General features: G+C 41.8%; 1 protein-coding gene across 14 annotated transcripts in view; it reads right to left on the bottom strand.

The window, feature by feature from the left end:
• Positions 1–21,662, bottom strand: part of STXBP5L (syntaxin binding protein 5L) — a 441,073-nt gene that overhangs the window by 12,094 nt on the left and 407,317 nt on the right. For 10 of the 14 annotated variants that reach the window (XM_073309811.1, XM_073309757.1, XM_073309702.1 and 7 more), the window contains 3 exons: positions 11,066–11,167; positions 4,132–4,371; positions 1,974–2,334 (listed from right to left, as the gene is read on the bottom strand). In XM_073309811.1, the coding sequence (XP_073165912.1) occupies positions 1,974–2,334; positions 4,132–4,371; positions 11,066–11,167 (703 nt within the window). The remainder of the gene's footprint in view (positions 1–1,973; positions 2,335–4,131; positions 4,372–11,065; positions 11,168–21,662) is intronic. The other 4 variants (XM_073309749.1, XM_073309794.1, XM_073309803.1 and 1 more) reach the window with 2 other exon arrangements.

Below are 21,662 nucleotides of genomic sequence, written 5' to 3'. Positions count from 1 at the left end.
AATTGCACTGTTAAACAATAGAATACCAATTGACATTTATTAAATATTTTTGGATGTTTTTCTACATTTTCAAATATATTGATTTCCGATACAACACAGAATGCAAAGTGTATAGTGCTCACTTTATATTACTTTTGATTACAAATATTTGCACTGTAAAAATGACAAACACAAGAAACAGTATTTTTCAATTCACCTCATACAAGTACTGAAGTGCAATCTCTTCATTGTGAAAGTGCAATTTACAAATGTAGATTTATTGTTGTTACATACCTGCGCTCCATAACAAAACAATCTAAAACTTTAGAGCCTACAAGTCCACTCAGTCCTACTGCTTGTTCAGCCAATCGCTAATACAAACAAGTTTGTTTACATTTACAGGAGATAATGCTGCCCCCTTCTTATTCACAATGTCACCTGAAAGTGAGAACAGGTGTTTGCATGGCACTTTTGTAGCCAGCATTGCAAGGTATTTACGTTCCAGATATTCTAAACATTCATATGCCTCTTCATGCTTTGACCACCAATCCAGAAGATATGCATCCATGCTGATGATGCTTGTAAAAAAAAAAAAGTGTTAATTAAATTTGTGACTGAATTCCTTGGAGGAGAATTGTATTTCTACTGCTCCATGGTTTTACCTGCATTCTGCCATATATTTTGTGTTATGATAGTCTCGGATGATGACCAAGCACATGTTGTTTGATTTAAGAACACTTTCACTGCAGATTTCAAAAAACACAAAGAAGGTTCCAATATCAGATTTCTAGAGATAGCTACAGTGAAAATGCTCGACCCAAGGTTTAAGAATCTGAAGTGCCTTCCAAAATCTGAGAGGGACGAGGTGTGAAGCATGCTTTTAGAAGTCTTAAAAGAGCAACACTCTGATGCAGAAACTACAGAACCCGAACCACCAAAAAAGAAAATCAACCTGCTGGTGGCATCTGACTCAGATGATGAAAATGAACATGCGTCCGTCTGCACTGCTTTGGAGTGTTGTTGAGCAGCATCCATCATCAGCATGGATGCATGTCCTCTGGAATGGTGGTTGAAGCATGAAGGGACATATGAATCTTTAGTGCATCTGGCATGTAAATACCTTGAGATGACAGCTACAACAATGCTATGCAAATGCTTGTTCTCACTTTCAGGTGACACTGTAAACAAGAAGCAGGCAGCATTATCTCCAGCAAATGTAAAAAAACTTGTTTGTCTGAGCGATTGGCTGAAGTAGTAGTAGAACTGAGTGGACTTGTAGGCCTTAAAGTTTTACACTGTTTTATTTTTGAATGCCTTTTTTTGTACATAATTCTACGTTTGTAAGTTCAACTTTCATGATAAAGAGATTGTACTACAGTACTTGTATTAGGTGAACTGAAAAATACTATTTTTGTTTTTTACAGTGCAAATATTTGTAATCAAAGACCAATATAAAGTGAGCATGTACACTTTGTATTCTGTGTTGTAACTGAAATCAATATATTTGAAAATGTAAAAAACATCCAAAAATATTTAAATAGTATTCTATTATTAACAGCAGAATTAATTGTGCAATTAATTTTTTTAATCACTTCACAGCCCTATTTTTTTTATAATGTAGGGAATGGTATTTTGATTTCCACAGTCATTGAACGTATGTGGGTGAGACTAGGCTTGGAAGTCTTTAGCCCAGAAGCTGACAGTTATAAGTGATCAAAGAGAGACTGCATGGAAATTATTCTGCAACTTTAGCCACAGTGAGCACTGCTGCTTCTGCCATGCTGTTGCTGTCAGAGATAATCCTTGTACTAGATGGTGAGAAGGATTACTAACCAAGAGAAATTATATACCAGAGCAAAATGGGTACAGCTTTCCTTTACGTGTGCATAATATAAACAGCAGATTGCAGGTGGACAGTGTGCATCCTGCTCGCCTTTACAGCCCTAATTCTGTTGCCTCTTACCATTTTGCCAAATGATTAGGTAGGTAAGTACCTCATCGCCATGATATGCCCGTTGGCACAAAAGCAAGCCAGGCAGATGCTGTTACACAGGGTCACCACATCTGCTCGCAGTAGAAAGGACGTTTCTGTGATGTTGTGAACATAGAGGCATGTCTGGGAAGGCAGTGAGAAAACTTTGGCTTGTTTTTCTGAGCAGATGACAGCAAACTGATGATCTCCCATATCCCCGGAGGAGGAAGGAGAATACATGACAAGTTTCCTTTTTCTCATTTTTTCACTGTCATCCATGGTATTTGGGTCCCTCCATACTTCATAGGGTGGATGTATCAATGTTCCCATGCAGTCCAGGCATGAAAAAGTCAGCACTGCTCCCTTCAGCGTCAGAACTGTACCTGTAAAATATAATGCTCTAGCTTTGGCATATGCTGGTCAAAAACTCCAGTGGTCACATCATGGTCTATTTTGCATCCAGGTTTTCCCTTTAGGGCTACAATAGCACATCTTAGCCCTAAGCTAATGAGCTGCACAGCTAATGGTACAAAGTAACCTTTTGCTTCAAACAAAATATTTTTGCAGCCACACAGAGATGGTGAACGAGCAGGCTGCAGTTACTGAAAATGTTTCAGGCAACCTAACAGAAAAAAATTAAATAGAAAACAGTAGAATTTAGAGATAGAAATAGCCAATTACGGCATGTATCCAATTCTCTTACCAGTAGGATTGTTCTTGACAGTACAATTTCTAGTGTCTTTCCAGTCAGGTTTTAAGGAAGCAGCTGAGATGCCTCCTATCCTTTCCTTGTCTAATACAGACTACAGTTCCTTACTCCTAAATTTCCTCCCATTATTCCTAGTTAGCTCCTTTTAAAACTGCTAAATAAATCCTGTCCCTCTTTGGTGTTTACCCCCATCCAGTATCCCCTGTAACCTGTGCCTGTCACTTAGCCAAGATGTGCTTGGGATCTTTCAATCTTTCCCTGGAAATTACCCCCTTCACCCCCCAATCATTTTGTCATTCTCCTCTGCACTCCCTCTGGTTTCTCTGGTAATGACACCTCCAACCTGATCACAACATTCCAGCAGGGGCTGGATCAGAGCTGTATGTAGGAGGACTATAACCTCTCTGCTCAGTGACAAAATGCTTTTGTCTGAGCAGTTCAGAATTATACTGGCCTTGTTTCCCAGCCATATCCACAAACTCACGACTAATCTGCTGCCTTCTGCTAGTTCTAGGTCTCCCTACTTTCTATGTTTCCCCCCCTCTCATTATGTACTTGCAATTGTTTTTCCTCACATGTATTAACTTGTATTTTCCAAAACAAAACCTCGTTTTTTGTTCTCTGCCCTTGTTTCTACTCTAATGGCATGTCCTCATCAGTGTCCATAACTGCACTCAATTGACCATCCTCTGTGTCGGTGACCTTGTAATTGTAACCATCATTGTAACTAGGTGTGAAACAAGGGCCTAGTTCATTCTGCAACTATTTTTGCACAAAGCTGAGTTTTTGTCCTGAAAGCTAGACCTCTCCTATGAGTGAGATCTGTCTGAGGGCGGCAGTGCACAGGACTAGAAGGCAGGAACTCCGGAGATCTAATCCTGGCTTTATCATTGTGTCCCTCTTAGCACTGACCAAGTCGCTTATTGTCTGTGCCTGTTGCCTCATCTGCAGAAGTGGGAGCAGCTCCCTATGTCACAGGGAAGGAATAATCAGTTAAGGTTTATGAAGACCTTTAGATATGAAAGTAGCTGTTTGTGCTGAAGATACCTTCTACTGGAATTTAGTGACATTTCTGTTGCCACATGATCCATCAAATTCTTGACACGTTCAAACAAATCCCAAATACACTTTCCCATGAGGAAATTATCTATTTTTCCAGTCTGCAAAAAAGGTCTCCTGTTTCCAGGTCCTTACAAGGAATGTGTGCAGCTCTATGTAAGATCTAATCTTCGTGATTAATAAAACAGACTGTCCTACGTCTCTAAATTATAGCTATCACTACTATGATCCCCTCTTTGTATCTCACTGTGCACTCAGTGTAATGAACTACTGAATGTAATGTAATGAATGTAGGGGTTAATATTCACTACATGAGAGATTTTGGTCAGAGAAACCAGATAAAAGCAGATATGTAAACCCTCTCCTGCTACCTAGACAGACAAAGAACAGGAAAGCAGACAGAAACTCTTACCACTTGGAGACACCATGACTGGTTCTGTCTGCCTTAACTCCTCAGTAGCAGGCAGATTAAGGGAGATGATTAAGACCATACCAAGGCCTGTTCCAGCCCACAGACAGGGGGAGACAGTAGAGTCATTCTTCCGTGAAAAGGTCTCCATAAAGTATAAAGCTGTAATTGCTTCCTTGGACTCCTTGTCGATGCTGGAGACACTGGAGCTTCGGGAACGGCTGAAGGTGTTCTCCCGGTTTTCTGTATAAATAAGGTAAATACAATCGAGCAGACATGAGGCGGCAGGCTAGAGCACGGACCCAAACGTATCTGAAAACCAAATGCCAATGCACTGTTGTACGTGGACATCATGGACTCGTTACAGACTAGTTGAACATTTTGATACTTGCATAGTCTTAACTTCCTGCCGGTGCATAAACAACAGTGAGAATGCTGTCAGACCTCTCCAGACAAATCAGGCTGTTAGAAATAGCTGCTTATTACAGAGAGCTGCATAGACTAACCAGAATTTGCTCCAGTCGGGGCTCAAGGGATCTCTCCTCAACTCATACATTACCAATATATTTAAAACTAAATCATCCACCTTATTACAGGACATGAAGTGAGCGCTCAGTGCCAGCACCACGTCCTGTTGCACATGCCCTTTGCCTTGCACCAAACACTGCTATGGCTATGTTCAGAGTAACCCTCCTTAGTCTGTGATGTTCTTGGCAGCTGTCTGTCTGAGAGGAGACACTGAACCTTGAACTGGCCCCTGTTACAGACAATGTGCAGGGGCAAGGAACATCATTTAAACCTTCTCACCCCCAAATCACCTCCAACATCCCATACAAGGGAGTGAGAAAGTTGCTCTGCCCCTCAACCGACTCCACACCATGGGGTTGGACCATAAACATTTTTTGTGTGTGGTTTCGCGGGGAACTGTGACCAGCAGTTAGAAACAGACACATGCACTCTCCCCTCACCAAACTCACTGGGAGTCTCCCAGGGGGAGGGGCCTCTTCCCAACCCTTCCAGGAGAGGAATGGCATCGAGCTTGGTTGGGTGTTGAAGGCTCTGATTCGGGTTATGCTCACTCAGCCTTGTCTATCATCAAACCAGGCAGAATAAGCTGCTCAACACAGACTTGCTATGGGTTCACAGGGTGGGAGCAGAAGGGAGGGAGCTGGGGCTGAGAAGGGACTGGACAATGAAGGATCCGGGAGTGGCATTAGGACACACGGGAGCAGGGGGTGGCTGCAGCAGGAGGAAGGGGTGGGTTCATTTTTGGCCCTTTTTCATTTCCTGGCACACAACGTAGGCAGCTTAGTCTCCCCGACAGCATAGTCTGCTTTGAGCATCACTGCTGCTGATTCCTTTCATCTCTGATGCCTTCCCTGTGCTTCCTGGGCAAGAAGAAATCAGGAACCCAGGCTAGTCTTTGCAAGACAGGCTTGGGCCAGCTCTGCACTCCATCTACACTGAGTCAGGCAGAGCTGGAGCCAGGCTACAACGCAACACTGAAAGTTACAGGTGCTTTTCTGCAACACAAAAGGCTAGAGGCTGAGAGACTTTGGAAGACAAACGTTTGGAGCTAGTGGGCCTGAGACTTCTCTAAGCGCCTCAGAGTACGTTCAGATACTCACTTGAGTCTAGTTCCTGAGATAACTGGGCAACTATGGATGCCTTCATCAGGTCTATCTATGCATAGAATGGGGGCCATCACTGTGGCATCTACAGTCCAATGGCCTCCTCCCAAGCCCTTGTTGAGAAGAAGGTTAAATCCTTCTTCATCCCCAGAAGAGGGTGATGTCTCCTCAAAGGAGAAAGTTCAGGAGCCAGCAGAAATGATTAGGGAGTAGAATGCTTCCTGGTGTTGGAGAAGACTTGAACCTGGATAAGAACCTTCCCCATCATTCAGTCTCCCAGAACTAAAGCCTGAGTTAAGCTTCACACCACATTTACAGTTCCTGCTCTCCTGAGAAAGCGATAGTTTAGGGATTCTAGTCCCACAGGGAACATCTGTTGTGACATTAAACTCCCTTCCCTGTGACTCTGCACAAGTGGCAGAAATTAGCCAGTTGCCAGCACCCACCTGGGAATTACTGGGCAGATGCACATCAAAGTATTGCTATTCGGATCAACAGTTGGCGCTGAGAGGCTCAGTTTATATTTAAGTTGGAGCTGCAGTTTGCAGAGCTTCTACGCTGAGTGAGGCGGTTGCCTTGCCAAACGTGAGCTCCACAGCACTGCAGGATTTTAGTCTCCCTCAGGCTGAAGAGAAATTCATGGCCGGTTCAGTTTCCACGTGCCACATGCTCCCCAGCCAGGAGCTCACATTCAACTCTCCGTGCGGGTGTTAGTGCGGCTGCCTGGCCCTGGCTCAACACTACTGCAGAGACCTGCATAAAAGCGGGGGCTGGGGGGCTGAGCTGTGAGGCTATATGGACCTAATACCTTATGAATGAATGTGCCCCATCCCCTCACAAACCTTGCAGCACTCTAGCCATGGAGCGTTGGAGGCGGTTCATCAGCACTGCACCAGTTGCTGACCAAAGAGGGCTAGTGAAGGGGCTTTGCAGGTGTCCCAGACCCTGCAACACAGGGCAGCCCGTGACCCCAAACCCCATTTTCCCGACATGGTGCGCAGGCTGTATGTATTTTTCCCTTTAGTAGTTGGTATTAATGACAAGAGCATGGAAAAAGCAAACAGAGTGGTGTTCAAGCTGTGAAAGGTGCTGAAGGGACCAGTATGTCTGCTCAGTCTGTGTAGGCGACATGCAGAGTGTTTAAAATATGTGATGTGCCATTTGCATGTGTCACAGGACTTTTTCCCTCCTTTAAATAAGAATAAATGTTCCTTGCTCTTGTGCAGTACAATTAACTAATGCCTTTTAGCAGAACTGACATTAACAGGTATAATTTTTGGGACACCTTTGGGAACATGTCGTGCTGTTTTCCCTTAAATACAATATTCAGATTGAATTTCAAAAGCTCAGCATGACACATCTCTCAAACTTTGGAGTCATGAAAGATTTCTGAACAGAAACACGTAACTTAGGAATGATCAGAGGCACGTCTGTGACCTTCCCAGCCTGCTCTAAAACAAAGTCTAAACCCCACCCCTTCCTGGAATTTAGCTTTATTAACTAATAACGTTCAGTTTAGGCTTCTCCTCAGACCTGCTGCTCCCTCAGGGGTCTCTCACACTGTAGATCCGCTCACTCTCTCTTCAGTGAGCCATCCCCTTTTATCTGAGTGAGGTATAAAAGCACCTGGCTCAGGCTAAGCCTTTCCCAGCAGGATCAATGACTGCTAACAGGGAGATGTATTTCATGCATTAACAGGAGTGTTGTAAGCAAGACATGAGCAGTAATTCTTCCAATTTACTCAGCACTGATAAGGCCTAAAAGGGAGTCTTGTGTCCAGTTCTGGGCACCTTACTTCAGGAAACATGTGAACAAACTGGAAAAAGTCCAGAGAAGAGCAACAAAAATGATTAAAGGTCTAGAAAAATAGGACCTATGAGGGAAGACTGAAAAAATTGGGTTTGTTTAGTCTGGAGAAGAGAAGACTGATGGGGGAACATGATAACAATCTAAAAGGTTGTTATAAAGAGGAGGCTGATAAAGTGATCTCCTTAACCACCAATGCCAGGTCAAGAAGCAATGAGCTTAAACTGTAGCAATCAAGATTTAGGTTGGACATTAGAAAAAACTTCCTGTCAGGTTGGGTGAGCACTGGGACATGTCACCTAGAAAGGCTGAGGAATCTCCGTCACTGTAGGTTTTTAAGAGCAGGTTGGACAAACACCTGCCAGGGATGGTCTAGATAATATTTAGTCCTGCCCTGAGTGCAGGGGACTGGATTAGATGACCTGTGAAGGTCCCTTCCAGTCCTACATTTCTATGATTTCTGTGTAAACACTGCCAACCTCTTACAGCCCCTTAGAGCCAATGCTTATGCATGCACCCTGGTTTTCTCTCTCCTGGACAATCTAACTCTCAAAGCCCCTGCGGTGACGAGAGGACTTGCCCCCTGCAACATCTCATTCTGCATGGTCATGAACCCCTGTGTACACCCTGGAAACCAGGATAGACTGAAAGTTTACCCAGGTTCCCCGCATTTCTCAATGGGGCAGGATAAAACAAGCAAGTTGCCCCCTGTCATAGGAGAATTATAGCTTCTGGGTAGGCCCTGGAGTCCTTGTAGTCATAGGGGACCTGTATGGAATCTAATTCTTTAAGGCACTCGAGTCATATCAAGCCCTCTTACATCTAAGTCTGGGTGTACCATGAGTCAACCTGGCAAGCCACCATTCCTAGAGCCCTGCATGGATACAAAATTTGTATCCGCATCCCTCAAACATGGTCTACACCTATAAAGCGGGTATCTGCAGATTTGCAGGGCTCTAACAATTTGCCCTTCCATTTCTATGGGTCCATATATTACCCACTGGGAGAGCCAGACCCCTGGCCTCTACCAGACCTCATCTCTCTATCATCAGTACATCCATGACGAACAATGTTTTTGTATATATCGCCGTTCCTTACATGATTCTTGGGGCTGGAGGCTTCCTCCTAAATTCTTGGTGATTGTCCTTTTTTTGTCTGTGGGTTCAGTAAGTCCATATGTCTTCCCAAAATTACAGTGCAATATAACACAATTTTCTTACATGCGCCTTTTCCTAATAAGCAAAACACATAAGTCCCCCCATCAGCCCCCTCTGGCCAACCTTCTGTATTCATTGTCCACCACTGAGTCCCTGAGTCTTTCACTTTTCTCCCCAAGAGTACTCTATAAACTGTACTATGGAACTGAGCTGAAACTGGGGCAGCGTGGCCTTTCTCACATGTAGGCATAATATATATATATATATATATATATATATATATATATATATATATTTACCCCTTGTACCTCTACTGTGAAAAAGGAGCTAAAAAGATGTCCCAAGACTCACGCTGAGCAGGAGCCATCAGCTCAAAGGTGACCAGCAGGTCTCAGGGTCACCATCCGGTTTCATGATAGACAGAGAAGGGCTGACGCTCACCGGCAGCCAGACAGTGGCCATGGGTTAATCATTCTGTGGAACATCAGCTCCCAGAGTTGTTGCTACCGTTCTTGTTGGACTCCTTCACAAATTGCCACAAGGCCTGCAGCAGCTGTTGTTCAAGGGCAGCCTGGGCCTGTTGCCACTTCTGCCCTCATGTTCTTCAGTTCAAGTTTGCTTCTCTCCCCGCCCCCATGCCCCTTGTGCAGAATACGTCAAAAAAATCTCCCCTGGGTGAGCAGCTGGCTCTAAAACAAAGTCCACACGCTGAGTAGAGTCACACTCACCACCCCCCTTGGGTTTGACAAAAAACAACAAAACCTTCAGCTCCAACCATCTCCACAGGCGTGGCTGCCCCTAGGGCTCCTCCTTCCAGACTGCTCTGCCCACACCTTCACTTCTCTATGTAGAGAGCACTCCTATCTCCCATACACAGGGGACGGTTAACAAGCTACCTGCACCACCTAGTTAGAAGAACTCACTTGACGTTTCCCAGCAGCCTCAATATCTGCCACCAGGTGGGAATGTTTCAGTCAAACAGTGCCAGCCTGTTCTACAATCCTCCATACAGTTAATGTTATCTTCCACCTTCCCAATTCTTTCTATGGATGTAGTTGCTATTAATGTAAAATACAGCTCAGCAACAAAGATGACAGGCCATGCTGTGTGTATTCTGTATTATATTGCTCTGTACACCAGGTTCTCAAATATCTTCATTATATGGACCACTTCTTCATAGAGATTGTTCCGTGGACTCCTCTCCTCCCACAGATGATCATGAGGAGCACTGCCCCTCCCATCTGTGAACACAGAACAGCAACTAAAAGAACTGATTACCTGGGACAGTACCCTTAAGAAATGGATGTATTCACAGTTCTTTTTAATGAGTTTAATTTTGTTTTTCTGTCTCTATTTTACTCTTAATTTCACTTTTCCTCCAATCTGTTCTGTTCCTCTTTTCAGGCCAATATTCCTCTGCTACTCCGTCCCCTCATCCTGTTCTCTTCCTGCACACAGTACCCTGTTGTGTGGTCCTCTCTCCCCCAAACATGCTTTTCTGCCACTAAATTTCCTTGTGTCCTGGACTCACGGCCTGACAATCAGGTCCCCTCCAACCATTTCTCCAACGGACATAAACCCCTGATGCCTCATTGTCTTCTCCCCTGAGCAGTCTCCTCTTGCTGATGCCTGGCAGCTCCAGACCCTGGTGGTGGTTCCTGTTTCCTCTTCTCCTCCTAGTAGATGGAGCAATGCTTGCTCTTCCTCCTTGCTTCCAGCTGATTTTATACATGTCCAGGCTCTTCCTTGATATCTGTAGAAGCAGCTGGAAGCCTGGGAGAAGCAGCCACCACCTACGAAAAGCCAAATCTCCACAGACCACTTAGCATGTGCTTAATGAACCACAGTTTGGTATGGTATGCTGTATGGTACCTGTTTATCCATTAGATTGCAAGCAACTGTTAGCAGGGGCTCTCTCATTTGAAGCTTACCTACTGCATAGCAGCACTGTACTGTGTACACTGAATGTGCCATCTAAATGACTAGTCATCAATTCTGAGTTTCAGTGAAGGAAGTAGAAAGCCAATCAGGCTACCTCTCCCCACCTAAAAATATCAGTCCTTTCTCCTCAGCGTTTTGCCCTGTATATGGATTGGGTTATTCAGACATGGCTTGACCTACATGAATCAATTGCTGTTTTATAACATTAGTTCTACTCTTCTAATTTTTAGCAATAGTTAGTTTGTGGAGAAACATTTCTGACAAATAAAATCAGCATCTTGTATCTGACTTCACCTGAACGTGGAACCTCTACCTGTTGCCCGCCTCACTGCGACAGCAAAATACAGGATACTTCAACTAACATGTTAGGGTAAAAACGAAGGCGGTGTTGTCAAGCCTTACCTTTGTCCATCCATGCGTAAGCGGCATAGTGACGCTCGTCGTGTGAGAATGTACTGACTCCATGTAATTGCTGAAGCATTGCCCGTCTGGAAATGTAACCTACTGCCACAAAAATGCATGCATTGCAAAAGGACAAGAACAATTGAGCCAACCATCATCATGACATTTATATGAAAGCAGCCCTGAGCAGTTACAGTCCTAGAGCAAGTTTCTTGCCTGACACAGAGTCCCGCTGCAGTGAGCTGGTGACTTTAAAAGAAAGTTTGATTTATATTTTTCAGGATATTCAAAAGGCAATTCCAATGAAACATTTCTCATGCTTTAATTTATAGAAATAAAACCCAAACTTGCAACCTTTATGGAGCAGTGTTAAAATGAATAATGGTTTCTATTCTCTTTGGCTTAGTGAAAATAACACCACAGTTTCCTCACTTCCCCATGCAGTCTTAAAAAACACAAGAATGCTAATGAAAATGTGTATGCTGCTGACTTACGCACCTAAAGGGAAATAATCTCCTTTCTGTTCTCATTAACTTCTGCAAGGGCTTTGAAAGAGGAATATCCCTCTATAAATCATCTCTTCCATGGAGGTGTCGTGATTATGTCAAAATAATGGAATAAACACTAAAGCATAAAATCCTTCATTTTTATAGTCAGGAATTGTGAAAGCAAAAGTATTACTTGAGATGAAGAATGAGAGAAAAATACCAGTGACTAAGATGAACCTTTGCACTGTAACGTATACATTCACCATCAGAGAGCCTTACAATCAACACACTTTGCGTTCATTTATAGATGTTTGTAGTGTGCAGTTTTAAATTAGTGAATCAAGTGTATACTATTGATCTGCTTAGAAAGTCTGTCAAAGAATAAAGCCAATGTTCGGTATAAAAATCAGGGTATTCTGGAAGCAAAGTTACACAACTGAATATGTTTTTAGGCTCCTCATGTAGGCACTTCTGTAAATTCCAAGCACCAAACATCTGATTTCATGGCAGCCAATGCAAATATTCAAATGTTTTTCCTGAGTATTACTAGTTCGTTTGTAGTAACGTAAGTCTCTGATAGTCAATATAAACAAACAGTCCTAAAATTAATCTTTAAACATTACTTCACATGTGGTACCATCACGCAGACAGAGACTGAATCAAATCATTCATGGCAATGCTTCAGCAACACAGAGGGGCAAAAGGATAGGAACGGACACCACAGGGTATTAAAACACTTAAGAATGCTGCACACTGATCCGGATAAAGAAACATCTCTAAACACATTTTACTGGTGCCACGCTAAAGCTACATTGCATGTTAAAGCAATTCACTAGAAAGCAGCAAGAGTTGTTTTAAGCACAAATAAGTACCACTGGAAAATTAACTGGGAATTTATAGTGAGTGCCCTTCTATGAATAGACTCGGACAGTGTCCTTACTTCAGACTTTCAATTGTATTGGTAAGTATGTGAACAATTACTGGTGCAGTATCTCCTAAATCAGAGCAATTTTGTCTACTAATGTAGGGCCAAATCTTGTGAGGTGGTCACCAGGCCCTCACAGACTAACTGTTCAGTAGTTACTACAGAGATTCTGCACCTTATTCACCACCAGGTTACACAAGTTGAATGCTTGTGTAACTCTAGTGAAATCATTAGAGTTTATGGAGATAAAACTGGTGTGAACTGATGGAGAATCAGGCCCTCTCAGAAGATACAGACTGAAGGCAGAACATTTGGATCTTTAGCGTGATATCACCTGTGTGTGGGTAGGTTCAGGCCTGGGTTTTAGGTCAGTCTATTTTAAAAATAACCAGGAACTGGGAAAGCAAAAATCCCACTTGATATGAAGACAGACAGAGCTAAACATTTTCACTGCATGAGCTATGTTCTCCATCAGAAATCCTCACGTATTTAATCTGCAAAGATTCCCACGTTCTACTGTATGAATCACTTGCCTCTACTTACACAATTGAAGTGTTTTCACATTCAAATTACTATGACTTTGAGCTGAATTTGGATTTCAAACACTCCCAGTGTGTGGGCTGTTGAGATCTGGGCCCATCTTTAATTCAAAGATATCAAACTCTTTAGAGTTTATATAAGAGGCTTAAACGGCTTATCAGAGTCCTAAAATATCCCCTTGTTCTGAAGCACTGTCTATTTATGCACGATGCAATTTATATTTCAGGAATGATTTGTGGTAAGTTTTCCATGTAAAACTGCTTCAGGGCACGGAGAGTATAAAGGGTGCTTCAGAAAACAAATTTACCTGTTCATTTATAGGGGAATCAAAATATCTCATTTTGTTTCTTGAAGCATGCAGCCTAGAGCATTTTAAAATTCAATTTTGGCTCTGATGGGTTCCCTACCTGCATATTTGTTCACAGTAACTATTTTAGGTACAGTAACTTTGAAATGTTTTGCATTTGAAAAACATTTGGAATGGCTATACTTGCATAACATTATCATAAAAAATACAAGCACTTCTAAATAGATTCTCCCCTGTGTGAGCTGTGTGCATACTACATATTGCTAGAGCACTGTGCAGATACCAAATTTGTATCCACAGTCTATCAGCGATCTGCACACATGGTCTGCGGATATCCACGTCCATGGATGCGGATAGCTGCAGATGTACAGCAGATAGCTGCAGATTTGCCGGGCTCTACATATTGTTCCACAAGCCAGGCTAACCGGAGCTGTAGAGACACTGGGGATCCTCTAACTCTACGCTTCACAAATTACTTAAGATATTGGGAAACACTTTCTGCCTTGTAAAATTAATTGCTAGCAGTGAAACAACTGCAGAATAAAACCCTCAGTGCACAGAGCAAAACAACCATCTCAGTATTCAGCTGGGTCTAGAGCGTTTCATGCGATCATCTGATCTTGGGAATGAAATAGACAGTAATTTGTATTAAAATTAAGCAGACATCAAATAACTGTAGGATAACAAATTTCCTTTTATTTTTGTTCACTTTAAAAGTAAGGAAAATGTTATATGTACATGAGCTTTCTACACAGCTAACAAGATAATTTAAAAATCTAACTAGAACCACCACACTGAGAAACTATTCCCAGAACAACAAAACCGCTGTCCCCCAACCCTCCTCTGCTGTTGTTTACTTAGAGCCAATTTAGTAGTATGCTGTCAATATTTGAACCAGGGGTTCCCCTTTGCCTGTGAATAGTCCCAAGGCACCCAAGGGGTACCCATTCATGTACTTTCATAGAGGAGGCAGGAGGGAATGGGAAGAATTTGTTTGTTTTCCCATTTAAAGTAAAAACACGGTCTCATCATATCCATAACCAAGGAAGGATGCAATACTGTCGGGGCAAACTGCATGTTGTTGGAAATGTTTATACTGTATTCCCATTTTTGAACAACATATGGGGTATACAGCACGGTGCTCAAGGTGGGTAGATTGAAATCAAGCACAGGGAGATGAAGGCCTGGTTGGAGGTGCTGGAATAGCCTGCATGGGACAGTTTTTGACTTTTTTGGTGATAAGTGCTTTGTTCCAAAAGGTACAAAATTTCGCTCTTCAGACGTATTTATCTGACACCCAGGGCTAAGTCACTTCTGACAGGAATGAGCTAGCAGGAGTCAGAGATTGGGATTGAGACCCACAGAGGTACTTAGGTGCCTAAACCCCAGACTTAGGTACCTAAATTCCAGTTTTAGGTACCAATGTCATCAACAAAACTCCCGCTCAGCTGCTGCCTAGCTCAGTAGGCGCCCAAACTCACTCAACACCTACGTTTTTGCCTCTGAGCACATGCACTGCTGCCTCTCTCTAGGTGTTGAGAGATGCCCACCTCTCACCTAATCCCCAGAGCAGTCTACAGACTGGTGGAAGACAGGCAGAGGACTGCCTTTCTCACCCATGGGTCCCAATCTGGTCGGTGTTCTCAGAGGCTGCCTACTGGATCACATGCCATTCAAAATCTGGCAGAAGGACTGGTAGTGAAATATTTGTACATTAACAGGGAGTCTAATATCTCAGTTGATGCAGACTCCCACAAATTGGAGACTCCAGTTTCAAGAAGATTGCCCAGTGTCACATGCTTCCAAAGTGCTAACTAAAACACAACAGAATTAACCTCAGATTGAAAAAGAAACACCAGCATTTCTTGCAGTTGTGAGTGGTTTCACAAATATGTTTATGGGCAGAAATTGGTCAAGATGGAGACAGGGCCTAAACTTTTGGAGTCATATAACAGACACTGTGACCCAAAGCAACTGCAGAAAATCATCATGGAATTTCAAAATATTTGTTAAATGTAAAATACAGGGTATGTAAGGAGCTTCTTTTAGTGGTCATGCTATCATGAGTGCCTATAAATAATGAAAGGAGGAGATGCAGAAGGAGTTTGGAGCATATCTGATTCAAATACTAGCTAATTCCAAAAGAAAATCTGATAAGCTCAGACAAGAAACACAAAGTAGCTCAAATTTACAAAAACTTGAGTAATTCTAGATTAAAAACTTTTTATTGGGCCTCTAGAAATGGAAATTAATTGTACCTGCCTGTGGTTTCCAAAATGAACCATTTATGAATTGTGTAACTCTCATAACTCTCACTGATGTGTCAATTCAAGTGTACCATGTCAAGCCCTTAAAATGTAGAATTAAAAGGATTATCACAAACAGCACAGAAGCAGAGGCAGACTAAAGCAATCTCTATTTAGCACTGTTAGGGAAGTAAACACACCTCACCTTATTACAATCATCTGTTCAGAGAGTTACAGGTAGAAGGACAAAGACAAGTAACCCTGAAGTAGTAAAAAAAAACCACCACACAGCAGAAAACTAGAACAGAAGAAATACTACAACAAAAATGCCAGTTATTCCACTGCAAGTGGGAGAAAATGTAAGATTTCAAATACAAAGTGGCTAGCACCTGCCAAAGTTACAGGATACCATCTGCCCCCATGGTCTTGTCATAACCACATGAAGGTTAGGAGGTACAGAAGACAGCTACCCAAAACCAAGGAGGCAGGTCATTTTCTGAAGACATCCAAAATCCTACTGACAGTACTTCTATGCTGATAGAGTTAACAGCCCGGCAGTCAGACAATGGAAAACACCAGGAGCAGCAAATGCAGGTTCTAGGTGGCAGCTCCACCCCATTAGCTAACAGGCCTCTCTAGACAGAACCTTTCAGAGAACAAGAAGTGGCTCTGTGATCAGAAAATCATGAAGGTTCAAAGACAGTAGTTACTGACAAATCTCCAAAGGCATTTCTTAGAGTTGCTTCTAGCCTATTACAGAGGAGACACAGAGACACACACAGTGTATTTTCCACTGCATGCATCCGATGAAGTGAGCTGTAGCTCATGAAAGCTTATGCTCAAATAAATTGGTTAGTCTCTAAGGTGCCACAAGTCCTCCTTTTCTTTTTACACACAGAGTGCTCTCCCATGGCAACCGTACTTTTGTTCTTTAATGTCAGTTTTCTCCTTAATCTAAAGTAAAAAACGTTTTGAGACTGAAAGTGCATGTTGTCTCTCTGATACAGAAACAGCACACACACTTGAGCCAGTTCATCCACACAGAGACCAATATTCAGGTTCAGATCTCCCCTGCTCCAAATGGCCTTGGGACTGGGATAGCTCTGCAGTACTGTCTCTCAGACTCTGTGAAGGATTCTCTGTACCCTCTGGGATCTGTGCAGGGGAAGGACTCAAGGTAGGCCAGGTGGGAATGCACGTCATCTCCACAGAAGATATGTGAAAAAGTGAATACAACCCCAACCTGTACTGACTTTTTTGTGTGAGCACTCCAGAGTTCCCAGGAGTTGCTGCAATCAAAGCATGGAGATGGCTGGAACTCAGAGGTGGAGCAGGGCTAGAGACATTCTGGGCAGGTGGCTCTGGCCTGCCAGAAGATCTACCAAGGTGGCGGCAAACCACATTTTGCTTTATGCAACGAGACAATATGAAAAAATTTATTTACAAAGTGTCCCATCTTGCTGCTTTTCATGAGGGGAAGGGAGAATCTGTGCCCTTGGATTTTTTATAACTGTTGGTACTTAAAGGCACACTGCTAGGTCAAATTTGGACCCAAATTTAGATTTTATCAAAATAAGCTTTTACTAAAATTAGATCAATAGCAACATTTTCTGATGTTTTTGTAACTTCAAAAACAATGTTTAAAAAACAACAAATGTTCTCTTTTAGTGTTTTCATCCCAGACAATGTTCAATCCCAGAAATGAAAAAAGTGTCTACACCCATAAACGGTGAAATGACATCAACAATATAAGTTGTGGAATGTGCATTAGGTTTTAAAAATTCTGCACTTTTCAATAATCCTAGGTGTCATGTATAATATGAGAAAGGAAGTTTGGTTTTATTTAAGACACATGATTTTTAAATTCAAAGAGTCTCAGTAACGGTTAAAAAGATTGAATTAGAAAATTAAGTGCAGCAATGGAATTTGGCTTTGTAATACCAATAGTTTCTGATACAGTGCAAATAAGTAATAGTTTAATTAACACAAGCAGGAAACAGGTTTATCAAAAGTGTGTGAGAGCATGATTATTCAGAATTAATAATAGGCTATTAACAGCCTGCAAGATTCTTCTCATACTTGTCTTGTTAGAACCAGGTATCAAAGGTTCAACTAGCAAGTTTATTATTGCAGCTATGAAAATATCACAGTTCTGAAAACTGATAAGCCAAAAGGCACATTGGAAAAACTTGTCAAATTTTAACTGAGAAATTTTAATGTCATGAAGGGTGTATCAGAAATACAGATGTCCAGTAACAGATACTGACAAGGACTATCATCATGACAAAACTATCAGAGTTATACATTATTCTTTTGGAAAAACAGGCTCTGAAGCTGAAATACTAACCATAAGCAATATTTGAAAAGGCATCCTCTTTTGACTCTATTCTGAGCCAAAAAAGGCTTTAAAAAAACTCTGCTTATGTTTGAAGAGAGTTTTATTTTAAAGCTTTCAAACCAGCTCTTTTTAGTAAGACAAGAAGGCAAGGGAAAGAGATTTTAATGGAATAACCATAAAGATCAAGTCATAGTCACCACTGCTCTGCCACTACAAGATATTTTAATTTTGAGTTGTGTTTTTGTAAAGAATCTGTAAAACCCTGCAATTCTTTATGAAGCTGAAGAGTTTGAAACAGCTAAAGAGGAATAAGAAAGAACAATTCTCTTCCCTCTCTCACATGCCAGTCTACTTAACAGGGAGGTTCATCAAAAATGTTTTTCTAGATAAGGAATCCCCTACCCCATGTCAGTTCCTGTTAAATAAAGTGGCAAGTGTTAGCAAGATATTTTCAAGGTGATAGCTGGGGGGAAAAATACCCTCCTACATAAGTTCACATGAAAAACATCAAAGAAACTGCTGGAAACATACAGACTATTTTTTCATTGTGTTAAAAGGTCATGGTTATTATTGTAATGCAGTGTGGGAAGTACTCGTTGATTTATTGTTTTAACATATTTCATGTGGTTAGTCACAGAACTTAATTATCTTTTTCATCAAATCAATGATCGTATGGGAGAAACAGCAGGAACTGGAAGGAGAAATTAAAACATCAGATACTATTAATGCAATAGGGCTTTCCATAAAGGCACCAAATTACACAAAAGTAAAAACCACCCAATTTTACCATGGCAGTATATTTATTACTTCTGAAAATTGCTTTAAGTTATTTAGATAGTGATCTGTAAGGACCCATTGATGTTCTACTAAAGCTAATAATAAATAAAATACTACCAAATGTCTCCATTCTGATTTGGAAATATCACGGGCTAGTTTCACAAAAGGATGTAGGTGCCTAACTGCCACTTTAGGCACCTAAATCCCAGAATCAGGTCCCACTGGGATTCACAAAATCCCCTCTCAGTTTCCACCGAGCCATGTAGGTACCTAAACTCGCTTGGCACCTACATTTTTGAAGTAGAAGTTCCCTAAATTTCTGCCTCTGAGCATGTGGACTGTAGCCCCCATACCTGGAGGTTGGCTGCCTAAGCACCAGTGGGATTCACACACTGAGGAAAGATAGGTGCTCCCCAGGGTAACCCATCTACAGGGCCTGATCTGGTAGGTATGCTCAGACTTTACCTATGGGATAGGGTCCCTACAGGCAGCAGCCTGGAGTTAGTTCTCCAGGAGGGGCAGGGCTTAGCACAGACCCCTCAGCTTAGCACATCCTACTGGCTATCTTAGGGAAAGAGTTGCCTACCATACTGGCTTTTGTGAATCCCACTCTAATGTGCCCATCTCTCCCTACTCATTGTATGGGGAACCTAAGTGACTAACTCAGGCTTTGTAAATCCCAGTGATTTTCTAGGCACCTAAAAGTTTGGTATGATAATGCTCAGTGTCGGAGCGCCAAGGTTCCTTTGTGAATCTAGCCTATTTCTCTTTTTGTGAAGTATCAAGTGAATAAAATCTATATTTTATTCATGTGTGCTCACCACTTCAGAGCACAGGCAGTCAATTCCTCCAAATTACATGTGCTGTTTATTGCAGCATAAATTCCTAAATAGTGGGTGAAAGATTGACATCCAGTTGTGGAAAGCTTAGCAAAGCTTCTTAACGGCTTGGCCAAAGGGAGCCTCTATTTTGATCAATGTCTGAAATGTAATGAGCTCGTCTGGACACAAAATGTATTCTCAGCATTTTCTTTGCAAAGTCCTTTTTTTTTTTTTTTTTTAAAGCTACGACCCTCGCAGGCCTCACATCACTTTTGGCAGTATTTAATACAGAACACTACTGAGATGAATAAATATATGCCAAAACAATGTCTGTGGAAAAATTCTTACATACCAGTCATTTGATGCAGATCAATTACTAAACCAAAACTCAAAAGAGCTAACACAGTAGCAATCTATTAAATGTTTAACCTAGTTGAATGGAAATAACATCCTAGGTTTATTTCAAAATAAGGATTCTTATAAAAAGATTCCATCCCATTATTAATATGAGACTATAAAGTACAAGAAGGCTGTTCTTTTTTAGTGTATATATACTCTAAACAACTTGTATGCATGTGTGTATAAACATATCGTATTACATATTAATATAATATACCCTGATCAACTATTCTGCTGTTAACTATGACAGAGAATAGGCTGTTAAAGTCAATTCAGTGACATTAGCGAGAGCCACAGTACCATTTCACTGACATCACTGATACCTTTAAGTATTCTTTTGTTGACATCCAGGAAAGCTAGAGTACTCTTTCAGTGACAAGAGAAAGCTAAATCATTACGTGTTGAAAGTTTTAAAACTTTTACCATCTCTGTAAAGTGCTTTGAGATCTACAGATGAAAAGTGCTACCTATGAGCTCCATATTAATTATTATAATATTATATTATAATATTAATAATTATAAGCAATAAGTAACTTGAACAGAACACCCAGGTTAATTCATGAATGAAGTCTGCTGTTATTCATAAGCAGTTTACAATGACTTCATTAGAGCTCTCTAAGTCTATCTTGGTACTGTACTCACTCCCAAACTATCTATTAGTCTGTATTTACATTTGAGCTTATAAAGGGCATATTCTTTGAACAGAGTTATTTTCTTTGACAGGGGACTAGATGATCACACTTTTTCTATGTGCTGTGGAGAGACTGTAGTGTGATTTCATGGGTTTGATTGTTTTTTTGTTTTGTTTTGTTTTAGAGATAAGGATTTCTGGGTTCCTCCTTCAGCGATTCCACATCATATGAAATTTTTCTCTAAATGTAGTTCCTTTGGAAGTGATCAGTGTTGCCCCTTAAATCAGCTGGATGGAGTTCCTTGCGAAGAATGCAGCTTGCTTTCTCTGCACAGTGTGCTGCGTCCATCAACCTGCCTCCCGCCAGTCCATGAGTTTGGGATTTGCACTCAAATCCCTACTAGGTCACCATTTTGGGATAATACATGCTTCATGAGTTCATTTCCATACTGTCAGGTTCAGTAGATCCTAGAGTGAGCTCTTCTCTCTTGCTGTGATGTGACCTTAAATGGTCATGGAGTATCATAGAATATCAGGGTTGGAAGGGACCTCAGGAGGTCATCTAGTCCAACCCTCTGCTCAAAGCAGCACCAATCCCCATTTTTTTTTTTTGCCCCAGATCTCTAAATGGCCCCCTTAAGGATTGCGCTCACAACCCTGGGTTTAGCAGGCCAATGCTCAAACCACTGAGTTATCCCTCCCCATCCCTGGGGAGAAAAGGATCAACAGTGATTCCTCTATTTTATCACATCCTAATGAATAAACTCTGAAGATCTAGCTATCAGAAATACTAACAAAGGGGGCTCTGATGCTCTTTCCACTTCCTGTATGTAGAGGGATCTTTTTTACATCTGGGAACAAAGGTATTTTCTACAGTTTGTATTTAAAAGGTGCATCAACAGGCTCTATGGGTGAGATCATCACTCTCGCACTGTCCCCCTTACAATGGGTAAAAGCGCTGAGGCTGTGTAAAGGGGCTCTAAAAGCTCTCATTCTGACTCTGGGAGAATTACCCTGGTGCAGGTATTGCTGAACACAGGCAAAAGGCCATCTTCCAGTGATCTCCTTGCAAGCCACGGTGTGGAGGGCATACTGGAGGTGATGCTGGGGGCAAAAGATGCATGT

Source organism: Lepidochelys kempii, chromosome 1, assembly GCF_965140265.1.
Source record: "Lepidochelys kempii isolate rLepKem1 chromosome 1, rLepKem1.hap2, whole genome shotgun sequence".
Taxonomy (NCBI): Eukaryota; Metazoa; Chordata; order Testudines; family Cheloniidae; genus Lepidochelys; species Lepidochelys kempii.
The sequence above is the reverse complement of the archived record's forward strand: the minus strand, read 5'-3'. Positions and strand labels throughout refer to the sequence as shown.